The sequence below is a fragment of the Nelumbo lutea genome, chromosome 5 (assembly GCF_056320005.1).
Source record: "Nelumbo lutea isolate HS-2025 chromosome 5, American lotus-T2T, whole genome shotgun sequence".
Lineage (NCBI taxonomy): Eukaryota > Viridiplantae > Streptophyta > Magnoliopsida > Proteales > Nelumbonaceae > Nelumbo > Nelumbo lutea.
This window is the reverse complement of record NC_142688.1, coordinates 8,682,651-8,694,912: the sequence shown is the minus strand read 5'-3', so window position 1 is coordinate 8,694,912 and position 12,262 is coordinate 8,682,651. Positions and strand designations below refer to the sequence as shown.

The following is a 12,262-nucleotide window of genomic DNA, read 5'->3' as shown; positions in this document are numbered from 1 at the left end:
ATAGAAAAGACCATGTAAAACACAATCTAAGTTCGCACTCTTTCATGTAGTTATACGGATCAAACTACACCAAGAGGCAGGATTTTTTACACGAAAATTTCAAAAGCAATTTAAGACGAAGACAATTTGAAAAGCTTGCAATTAAATGATACAACACAAAATCGTACACTGACACAACAAATAAACCATATTTTCTAAAACAATGAACAAGAAGCATTGATCCTGCCTCAACTGATGCCAGATTGTAATGGTCCAAGGCTTCTAATTGCTCCTTAATCTGATCTGTCAACGACAAATTAAATCAATCCCCAACTTCTCATTAGTCCTTGTCAACATTCAGCAAATTCAAAAAACATGAAAAAAAATGCTTGTGTTAGATACAGGGTTGACTTGAGAGGTATTGACTTGAAAATTTTTAACAAATCTCATGTTACAGGCACTTCCATTGAATAGGTTCCATAAAAGAGCTCACCATTTTCAGAAATCAGCATAAACAGATGATAGGATCCATTTAGTAGACAGGAAATAATCTAAGTTTTTTTCCCAGCATAGACAATATCCTAAGTTGGATCCTTTTATTGTGAGCAGAGACCTTCTGTACTATGAGACATTTATCAACAATGGTGGATGATACCTCTACATCAACCCTGTTATGATCCATCTTATTCCATCATTTACATAAGCATTGGAATATTTGCCCACAACCTATTATTGCAATTTGCAGCTACTCACATCTACATGGATTTGAAAGAAACTCAATCATCATAAGAGCTCAGAGCAGCACTGACAGATCCTGTTGTACTGAAAGTTGATGCCACATCTGGATAATCTTTCCAAGATGTTGTAATTTTGAGGCGTGGATACAACCAAGATTTGATGGAATCCACAAAGGAGTTGGGGTCAGAAGTTAGAATAGCTTCCCAATCCACCTGCACACCTTGTGGGATATTTTCTGTGACCTCCATATTGGCTGCAAGAAACAATCCAAGCAAAACTACATACCCAACAGCAGCAGAGCCTCTTGACAGTGGCATGAAATTGTACCTGTAAAGTCATTCAATTTCACACAATCAGCTCACCAATTCTCTAGGAAACAAAATATTTGCACATGTTGAAATTACCATCATTTACCAGTAATATGTCATCTTTAGTATACTATCTCTGATGTTCTCGAGCATATTGAAATCAGTAGATCCATATAATTCCCCGCAATAAGCATTGCACAAAGTCTGAAAGTGTAGATTTAAAAGCAGTCACACAAGTAGATGTAAAATTTACATATCATGCCTAGTTCAGAGCTCCTGAATTTCATTTGATTCATAAAGGTATACTTTCTAATGGTCATCAGTTAAGAGGTGGCATACTTCACAACTGGAAAAATAAGTGTTGTGGAATTTGAATCTTTATGATTTCAAAAATAGAATCCACAATAAGCATAGGATAGGGAGATGACAGAGCTGCCAGGCCTTAGAATTTGTATGTTTGTAGTTACATACTGGAAAATAGCTATGAAATTGTCATAACTTCATGTGATCTTGACAAATCATATTATGGTTCATGAAATCTAATATTTACAAATTTATATATTTGATTGAACATACCCCAAGAAACATCCGGATGTTTTTTAGTTTACCACCCAGTGTATTGTCTTGCTCTCTTAACTTTGGAATTGTTTATTAGAAAGGTTGATGAAAGAAAGCAAGATCTTCATTCTTGATCTTAATATTGCTAAAATCTTGATAGACTCCAGCAAATAAAAGCAAGAAGTAATGAATATTCACGAGAAACATTCTTACCAAAAGAGAAAGTAAGCAAGAACTCAATTTCATTCAAAACAAATTATCTGCTTTGGTTTATCTGTATTAAATTTATAGGCTCTAAGACCTTAACTTACTCTTATAGAATAACTCTTGTGTTAGAGGGACTTAAATATAAAGAGGTGAAATTAAAAACAAAACTTATTGTTCTCTATGCTGTTAAAGTAGGGGCTCTATTAGGTGTGCATTGAAGAAGGGGTAGCCAGTGGGTGTGCTTTTCTTGGTGTCTTTTGCTTGATTGGGTGGTTTTTACTATCTAGGATTTTGGGTATTGGTGTAGCTTACTTTGCCTCTTTGTTTATACCACTTACATAGATTTTTATCTGTTTCCTTAGGCTTAGTTCGTGAAAAGTGCAAATACAAATATGTATAGTGAAAATACAGGGTTTAGAAATACCATACATAAGGTTTTGCACTGTATATATTTGTATTTGCACTCTTCCTAAACTGAACCTTAGTGGATTCATGTCACTGCTCCAAAGCAAAATGAATAAATAAAATAAAACTTAAAAAAAATGGGAGAGGCACGTGTTATTGTTTTTGGTATTGATACTGTGAATTGAACTGCTAGGCTTCAGAAATCTAGGAGTTCTTGACATGGGGTTTTTTGAAGAAATCAGATGCTTGAGATTAGAGGGGAGGAAAAAAAGTTGCTGCAACTTGCTTCAGTGATTGACAACTATTTTCTGTGTCCAAGTAAATATGAAATGGATGCAGGCTTTTTGAATTGTGATAATGACATCAATCAGTGCTTCAGTATGGTGAAAAGGCATTAGAAAATCAAATCCAATTTTTCTTAATATTTGAAGAAGCTATTAATTGACTTGGAATGACAGGAAAAGAACTTCACATTTTATGAAAGTTCCATCAACTACATTCTATTGATAAGGGATGTCCTGAAAGATAACAAAGCATATTCTGTACTGCACATTTGTTTTGGATGTAGTCTTTCCTATTTGTGGTACACTGACATATTGTCTGAATAAGCAGGTCCAATCATATTTATGTGACAATATCTTCTAATTACACCAGTCTGATAAATATAAGATGACAACTGTGACAGTGGTGAAAATAACCTCGTAGTCACTATAAACCAAAACACTAGTTATGCAAAGGTATATATGCCAGAGAAGATGAAGAGGAAGAATAGTTATCAGCTTAAGTTCAAATATGACATACTTCCCATGTCATTCCCATTTCTGCATCATAATCCTCCCATCTAGAAGGTGTACAGGGTGTTCTAATTGCAAAGTCAAATCCACATTCAGGCCTGCAAGGAAATTCTCCAATCATGATGTTTTTCATAGGGAAAATGGGAAAAAAGGTTGCAATTTATATAACATCAAGCTTTTTACAATACATCTTCTGTAGTGTGATCCTTGTCCCCTCAAGGCGCTTCCTGAAATGCACAGAGACAATTAGAAATTCAGATGATGCTAGTGCAACTTTTTCTTTTCCTTTTTTTTCTCTATCATATCTCGGTACCCGTATAAGGGTGCTCTACGGTGTCAGATACTTCAATTTTTAGCGGAAAATTTGTATCTGACACCATGTCCAGCCGTGCCCTTGCAACTGAAAGTGAATGGAAAGTTGAGATTAATGGACATAATTACCCTTCAAAAGCTATGCTCTTGCACCAAGTTGCTAACCAGAAGTCTTCCCCAACAACATTGTAAAGATCACAACATGTTTCTGCATTCATTACCTGAAAATGGTGAAATAAAATTAGGTACTAGACAGCTAAAATTTCTGAACCTAAATAAATACCAGACAGAAACCCCTAGCAGTGCAAAGATATGCTTATGGAAAATAGAAGTCAGTGAATGAATGAATCAATGGGGAAAATGAATTAAACTTGAAAACATGAAAATATTTCTTCATGACTTGATAGAAAAACAGGGGAATTCCAAAGGCAATAAAAGTTTCAAATCTTGGTTTTGAGATCTGAACTACTAAGAGCAAAAGTTGGAAGAGATCACCAAATATGTAAAAATGCTAAGATCTTGAAAAGCAGCAATTGTCGTAAGAGAAGTGGTTATACAATTTTTTTGGGGTGGGTGGTCCAAGAGTTCAATTTTACTAATAATGGGTAATGTTGGAGCCTTGGAGGCTCTATTTCTGCGGTAAATTCCTTATGTTCATGATTCAACAAAACTGATTCTGACCTGTTAATGATCAAAAAGAAGCTAGTAAGCTACCCAAAACACCAACCCACCCTAATTTACTTGAGCCCCAATGATCTGAAATGATAGGTCCCTACAATCTCTCCAATTTAGTCTCTTGCAATATTAGCAACTCTACCTTTTTGATAAGAAGATACAAAAGAAGGGGGATTCTTGATAAGAAGATACAAAAGAAGTCTGGGCTCATGGGTCCCCTTAAACATGAGATATAACAAAAGAAGCAAGGAAGTAGAAAAAATAGCAACTATCCTCAAAAATCAGGTCCCTAATACAAAGAGATCCTGGAAACTCCTCTAGAAAGTCTCTCTCAACATATACTCTCTTGCCTAATGAAGAATTAGTCCGACTTCCAAAAGCAGTGGCAAAGTATTCGTTTTAATTGAAATCAGCCACCTAATTCAGGCCATAATAAACCATGATTATCACTACCTTGGGGTCTGTAAAGTGGCCCCTATATCTGAGGGATCTGGGCACTATTGGAGTTAAACTTGATGGTTCTATGTAGTGCAGGAACCCACTCCTGTATGGTGCAATGTCTAATGATGATGATCTCACAATTGTGCAACATCCACGGATCACACTATCTACTTTGAAGTCTCTGAACTCAACCCTTATCAATATCCACTATATTACTCAGATAATAATCAAATCAAAAGTCTTCTCCCCTGTGGATCTCGAACTATAAAAGAAGACCATACTGTTCATTTCCTCAATGCTCCAAAAATGAGCTTCATGTGTATACCTCAAAATGATTTTACACCTCTTCACGGTAGATAGTGTGAATAAATACATTGATAGGAAAACCTGGAATGCATAGTTATGGTGAATAGACAGGTAATTTTTCAACTTTTCACTCGAATAAAAGGTGATGGGTCAACTCTCCATTTTCCTTACAGAAGTCCTTTAAGGCCCAAAGAAACCAATAGTTGAAACCCTTGAAGATAGATAGAAACTCTGCATTTTCTGAGTCTCCTGATCTAATGGGTCCAGAAGACGTGAGGATGATCACTCCATTATCATTTCTGAAGAGTACTCCAACACCTGAAGGTCTAAGGTTATCTTTTTATTCTTTCCCTCTTGTTTATTTTTGCTTTTCCTGGCAATATAAAGTTGGATACAATTCTACCAGAAGTTTATTTTTGACGGGTGCCATTTGATCAACTACCACAGTTCCTTTGTTATGGATTGGATGCAGTTTCTCTAATGTTTTTTTTCCTTTTCCTTTTCATAAAAAGATCAAGTAAATAAAAATTTACAAGGTTGCTATAGTGTTTACTAGAATATATAGATACTAATGGCCCATGTTTTTTTTAATGAATAATTGGAGATTTATTAAAAACTTTATGTAAAGACTTTACAATCATCCCTTAGAGAGGCACAAGCTGCGACCTCTCATACAAGTATTGCAATTGTGCCCCGAATAGACTAGACCTGTTCACCCCTTGTTTAGCAAAGGCATCTGACATCCCATTTACTGATCTTTTCACCCATTGTATCCTTAAATTCATATTCCTGGTTAGATAAATAAATTTTTTCATTTCACTCCTGTAGCACCACATTATAGACTCCAGATTCCTTAGCCATTCTACCACCACTTTTGAGTCCCCTTCTATCACCACATTTGTCTAAGTTTAGCTCACTATCTGCACCCCTTGAATTGCAGCAAGCAATTCAGCTTTGAGAGAGTCCCCCATACCCACAGGGCCAGAAAACATTGCTATAATTTTACCTTCTCCATCTCTCACCACCCCTCCAATTCCACATGGGCCTGGATTACCTCGGCTACTCCCATCAAAATTCAGTTTAACAAAACCTTCAGATGGTGGTGTCCAGACCACCTCCACTCTGTCCTTTCTCTTAGAACTTTTAGCAACTATCCCCCAATTCCTCCAAATATCATCAAAGGAGAACTGGGAGAACAACTCCAGAGTCTTGATCCAGTGGATCACCCTAACCATCACACAAATCTTGATTTCTTCCTTGCTTCTCTCCTTCTCTGAGAAGATTCTTGCATTTCTCTCTTCCTAAATGGTCCAAATCAAGGCTGCTCTGACACATCTCCACATTATCCTCCCTCTCTTCTTAGGCCAAGTAAAACAGGAGGGATCAAATAGCATAGTAACCTCCGTAGGTAACGTCCACCTGCATCCAAACAAAGAAGAAAACCAAAGCCAAAATTTTGCAACAAAGGGGCAGGAAATCAGTAAATGACAACAACTCTCATTACTGGATTTGCATAAGACACACCAGTTTGGAGAGGCATGAATTAGGTCTTCTCTTTTGAAGCAAGTCCATAGTATTTATCTTCCCGTGAACTACTTCCTAGCAGAAAGCAAACACTTATCAGGTTTACTGGGTTCCAAGCAAACACTTTGAAGGAGTTGTAGCATGTCCGAACAAGCCAAAATTTCGTTATTCCTAAGACCTCTACGCAATCTAAATTCTCAATTGAGCTCCGCAGGATTTTAAGGGGAAACAACAAACTCATTTTTGTACAAAGAAACCAAGTATAAAGCGGGGAAATTTTCCATTAACGGACAAGAACCAACCCAAGTATCCTCCCAAAATTTAATAGAAATCTCAGAGCATACCTGACGAAGTGGAGAAAGTGAGGTAGGATGTTGTGAATAGCTTTCCAAGGCGAGGCCAGAGTAGCTCCATTAGATACACCTGCATCCCAACCATTTCCCAACCTTCCATGTATGCTAGCTATTACTTCATGCCACAATCTGTCCCTTTCCACCGACCACCTCCAAAACCATTTCCCTAACAGAACCTTATTCTTTTTATCCATGCTATCAATACCCAATCCTCCTTGTTGAAGATTTCTACACAATCTCCCATTTAACCAAATGATCCTTCCTTCCATCGCCTGGTTCCCACAAGAAGTCTCTCATAATCTTCTCAATTCTCTTGGCTTCTTTTTGAGGAATTCTAAACACTGACAGGGAATAAATTGGTAGGAATTCTAAACACTGATCAGAGTAATCCTTCCTCCCAACGATACATAATTCCTCTTCCAAGGTGCTAGTTTCATTGCACATCTCTCCACTATGGGGTTCCAGAACCTGCTTTCCTTAGGATTTGCACCTAGAGGAAGTCCTAGGTAGGTCAACATCCAACTAGCGATGGAACACTCCAAGATATTTGCAGCACAATTTAGTTCCTCTTCCTCCAAGTTGATTCCTGCTACGTGACTCTTATCCAGATTGACTTTCATATCAGAGATGAGCTCAAAATTCTCAAACAACACCTTCGAATTCCTTACCAAATTTTGCTCTCCACCCTCACAGAAGATTAGATACTAATGGCCCATGTTGGCTTCATCAAGCCACTGAAAGCACACAGGTAAGATGAAAAAGAGTCTTGATTGAGAATTGAATTACACGGATATCAGAATAGTATTCCTATCAGGTGGAGGCAAGTAGAAATGAAGAAAGAATAAAACTAATACGTCAACAGCATTGATGAAACAACAATGTATAGCACATAATATAGACAATCAAATTAAAAATAAAAACTCACATTTTGCAACTTCCAATCTTCCGACAGATCAATAATGTTATCTGTCTTGTTATTTACATTCTTCGTCTCCTCTATGCAAGTCTTTAAAACAGTTAGTGTCCTGCAACGTTAATAAATAATAATCAGTCTTTCAAACAATTCGGCTCCAGAATAAAATGAGAACAGATTGTACCTTTGATAATTTGGAAAGTAGCGCACAACTTTTGCTTGTCCAAGAACCATTGGAGTATGAGACCCAAATCCAGAATTAAACTCTTCACTGGGTTGCAGATAAAAAAAAGCATATCCAACATCATTTTCACAAACATGCATACCATGAAGGTGATACAGCAAGTTATGGATTTTAACTTCAGGGAAAAAAATAACAACTGAGAAATGAGAAGAGAATATTGATGTGTTAAATAATAAAAAATTGACAACCAAAAATTCTAAGTCAAAAGATAGATCTAACCTTTCTAAATATAAACTAACAGAGCATGTTAAGTTTGAAGAAACTGAAGAGAGGAGAGTTGAGGGTTCTGCAATGAGGGTCTGAGAAGAGGATTTCGAACTCACCCTCTCTCAGCCCCCTAACACTGTTTTATTAGATATATTTGAATAATTACAAGGAGGCCCTTAGTTGGGCAAGAATTTACAAAGAACTTAATATTGACAGGATGGGCCCAAAATAAGGCCCATTACAGAAAAGAAACAAAAATAACAAGAAGAATAAACAACCTATGGGCCATTCGGCCCATCTTCTCTACACTCCCCCTCAAGCTGAGCATAGATGTCAATCATGCCAAGCTTGCTGGTATCATGCTGAAGTTTTGCCTTGGGAATGCCTTTGGTGAGAAAATCTGCCAACTGTCCTTCAGATGTGATGAAAGGAAGACACACTTCACCCGAAGAGACCCTTTCCCTAATGAAGTGTCGATCAACTTCAATATGCTTGGTTCTATCATGTTGCACTGGGTTGTGAGCAATGTTGATGGCAGCCTGATTATCACAGTACAACATCATTGGCTTGTCATATTCAACTCCAAGTTCTTCCATCAAAGATTTTAGCCATAATAATTCAGAAACCCCATGTGCCATGGCCCTGTATTCTGCTTCAGCAGAAGACCGAGCAACAACCGATTGTTTCTTGCTTCTCCAAGAAACAACATTACCAGCTACCAAGCTGCAATACCCAAAGGTAGATCTTCTGTCATCAATGTTCCTGGCCCAGTCAGCATCGGTGTAGGCTTCAAGCTTCATATGACCATGCTTGGCAAACAGAATACCCTTTCCTGAGGAGCCCTTCAAATAACATAGAATTCTCTCTGCAGCAGCCAAATGAGTGTCTCGAGGAGCATGCATGAATTGGCTAATGCAACTGACTGCATATGCAATATCTGGCCGAGTCATGCATAGGTACAAAAGTTTCCCAAAAGTCTCTGAAAGATTTCTTTGTCTTCTAACAATGTCCCTTCTGAGGCTAAGAGTTTATGACCCATATCAATAGGAGTAGCAACTGGTCTAGCACCCATCTTTCCAGTTTCAGAGAGCAAGTCAAGAACATACTTCCCCTGGGAGATAAGAATCCCATCCTTGGATCGAGCCACTTCTATGCCAAGAAAGTATCTCAATTCCCCCAAATATTTAACCTCAAATTCTGTATGGAGAAAAGATTTTAGATCATGAATTCCTGAGGCATCATTACCAGTTACTACAATATCATCTACATACACAATGAGGTATACTGCCAGAGGTCCACTCCTTTTCACAAAAAGAGTATGATCGGACTGTGTCTGCACATAACCAAAGTTAACAAGTGCTGTTCTAAATCTCTCAAACCATGCTCTAGGGGACTGTTTTAGTCCATAAAGAGATTTCTTCAGCCTGTGTACCTTCCCTTTCATATCAGTTCCATACATCCCTGGAGAAAGAGACATGTAAACCTCCTCATGTAATTCACCATTCAGAAATGCATTCTTCACATCCAATTGATAAAGGGAACAGTCAAAGTGAGCAGTTAAAGATAGAAGAACCCTCACAAATGTCATCTTGGCAACAGGTGCAAAAGTCTCTAAATAATCAATCCCATATGTCTGTGTATAGCCTTTTGCAACCATCCTGGCCTTGTACCTTTCAATGGTGCCATCAGCTCTGTATTTGATAGTAAAGACCCACTTGCAACCAACAGGATCCTTCCCTTCAGGCAAATCCACCACTTGCCATGTGTCATTCTTGTGTAGGGCATCGATTTCAGATTTCATAGCATCCCTCCATTCTGGAATCTTAAGAGCTTCTGGCACAGACCTGGGAATAGGATGAGAAGCAACAAAAGAGAGAGAGGCAAAGTATGAAGGTGAAAGCAAACTGTAAGAAAGGTGCTTGGAAATGCAGTGTGCAGTGCACTTCCGTTTTTCTTTTCTAACAGCAATGGGAATATCAAGGTTAGGGAAGGATGAAACCAAAGGTGCTGAACCAGTACCTGTTGTCTCTTCTGTGACTGGAAGTGTATGAGGCTCATGTGTTGTAAGAGAAACAACCTGCACATTTCTGGATCTTTGCCTTTGATACACCTTGGGATTGAGGATAGGACGAGGAGGTAGAGTACTGGGACAAGGAGAATGGAACGACTGATCCACCCTTGATTCATTTGAAGGAGAGGCAGACACATCAAGGGACTTAACAGGGACAGGAAGAGGAAGAGAAAACACCTGTGCCAAATCCTCCCCCTGTGGACAATGTCCTTCTAGAGAGGAACCATAAAAAGGGGAAAACTCATCAAAGGTGACAACCATTGAGACATACCGATTGCCAGACTTTGGATCAAAACAACAATAACCCTTCTGTGTGGGGGAATAACCAAGGAAGATACACTTTTGAGCTTTGGGTTCAAACTTATGCCTTTGGACACTTGGAACATGTACATAACAGGTGCAGCCAAAGACACGAATAGGAACAGAAAAAAGGTCTTTGTCCGGATGAAGAAGAGTGAAGGGAGACTTAAACCCCAAAACCCTGGATGGCATGCGGTTTATAAGATAGGTGGCAGTAATTATAGCATCAACCCAAAACCTGGTAGGAACATGTGAGGGAAATAAGATACTTCTTGCAACCTCAACAATATGCCTGTTTTTCCTCTCAGCAACCCCATTCTGTTCTGGGGTCCTAGCACATGAGCTTTGATGAATAACCCCCATGTTAGAAAGATAGCATGATAGGTTTTTCTCAAAGTATTCTTTTGCATTGTCCGATCTGAAGATTTTAATCCTGGTATCAAATTGGGTTAGAACAAATTCATGGAATTGTTTTACAAGTCTTGGAACTTCATCACGGGATTTCATTAGGAATATCCAAGTGAACCGTGAAAAGTCATCAATAAACAGAATAAAATATTTGTAGCCACCCATGGAGGGTAAGTGGTAAGGTCCCCACACATCAGAATGCACAATATTAAAAGGAACAGAAAATCTTTTATTGCTCAAAGGATAATTGCTTCTACAATGCTTTGACAATTCACAAGACTCACAATGAAGGCTGGACAGACTAATTCCCTTAAACAGTTCAGGGAATAGATGACTCAAGGCAGAAAAAGACAGATGACCAAAACGACAATGACACAACATAATCCGAATAACAGACTCTGAAGAGACAAATCCAAGAGCAACATTCCCAAGATGATCAGTGCATTGTCCCGGAGTATCAAACAGGTATATTCTGTTCGCCTCATGGCCACTCCCAATCACCTTCTGAGACTCCAAATCCTGAAAAACACAGTAGGAAGGAAAAAAGGTTACACAACAATTTAGTGACTTGGTTAAACTGCTCACAGACAACAGATTTGTATTTGGTTTAGGTACATGAAGGGCAGAAGGTAGGTACAAGGAATCCGTAGCCTTGATGGTTCCCTTACCAGAGATAGGGGCAAGTGAACCATAAGCTAAAGTGATTTTATCACGTCTAGGAAGTAAGTCATATGAAACAAACAAGGTAGACATATTGGTCATATGGTTAGAAGTACCTGAGTCAATAATCCTAGGGATCTTGAGATTACCTGAAGAGGTAGCATGATTGGCAGAAGCCCTTATACCTGAATGAGCAAATGCTGAAGCAGTAGAATTTCCTGAAGGGTTGGAAGGAGAGGTCACATCACTCAGCTAATTGATCATCTTCCCAAACTTTTCATATTCTGCTCTCACTGTGCAGAAGTAAACATCTCTTCACTATCTGGCCCGACAGCTAAATTTGCACTTCCTAATCTTTTACTATCATGTTTTTTCTGAAACCGAATGGGAACAAGATTAGGATGTAACTTCCATCACTTGTCTTTGGTGTGCTTCGGCTTCTTGCAGTACTCACATATAACTTCTTTCTTTCCTGTGCCACTAGAAGTTCCAGCACTCCCTTTAGGTTTAATCCCCATATTGGCAAAGTGATCATTAATATCAGTCCCTTGAACCTGGACAACCCTTCTGCTCTCTTCACTGCTCACCAATGCATAAGCTTGTGACAAAGAGACACACTCCTTGGAAAGAATATTTTGTTTTGTGATATCGTATTCTGGGTTTAGTCCAGTTAAGAACTCAAAAACCCTGTTCCTTTCAACCAATTTTCTGTAGGTCTTTGCATCATTGGTGGTGTCCCAAGTTACAACTTCTATTAGGTCAATCTCTTGCCATAGGGATATCAGGGTTGAGAAATATACAACAAGAGGTTTCTCTCCTTGCCTTAAATTCTTTACATCACTTCTCAATTTATATGCCC

General features: G+C 38.4%; 1 protein-coding gene across 4 annotated transcripts in view; it reads right to left on the bottom strand.

Moving 5' to 3' along the window:
- Positions 1-15: 15 nt before the first annotated feature.
- SRFR1 (Tetratricopeptide repeat (TPR)-like superfamily protein) overlaps positions 16-12,262 on the bottom strand; it is a 78,179-nt gene continuing 65,932 nt past the window's right edge. For 2 of the 4 annotated variants that reach the window (XM_088947832.1, XM_088947834.1), the window contains 8 exons: positions 7,698-7,784; positions 7,526-7,625; positions 3,431-3,522; positions 3,178-3,216; positions 2,997-3,087; positions 1,132-1,229; positions 733-1,044; positions 16-282 (listed from right to left, as the gene is read on the bottom strand). In XM_088947832.1, coding sequence (XP_088803958.1) covers positions 756-1,044; positions 1,132-1,229; positions 2,997-3,087; positions 3,178-3,216; positions 3,431-3,522; positions 7,526-7,625; positions 7,698-7,784 — 796 coding nt within the window. In that variant the 3' untranslated portion in view covers positions 16-282; positions 733-755. Of the gene's footprint in view, positions 283-400; positions 1,045-1,131; positions 1,230-2,996; positions 3,088-3,177; positions 3,217-3,430; positions 3,523-7,525; positions 7,626-7,697; positions 7,785-12,262 lie in introns of those variants that run through there. The other 2 variants (XM_088947831.1, XM_088947833.1) reach the window with 1 other exon arrangement.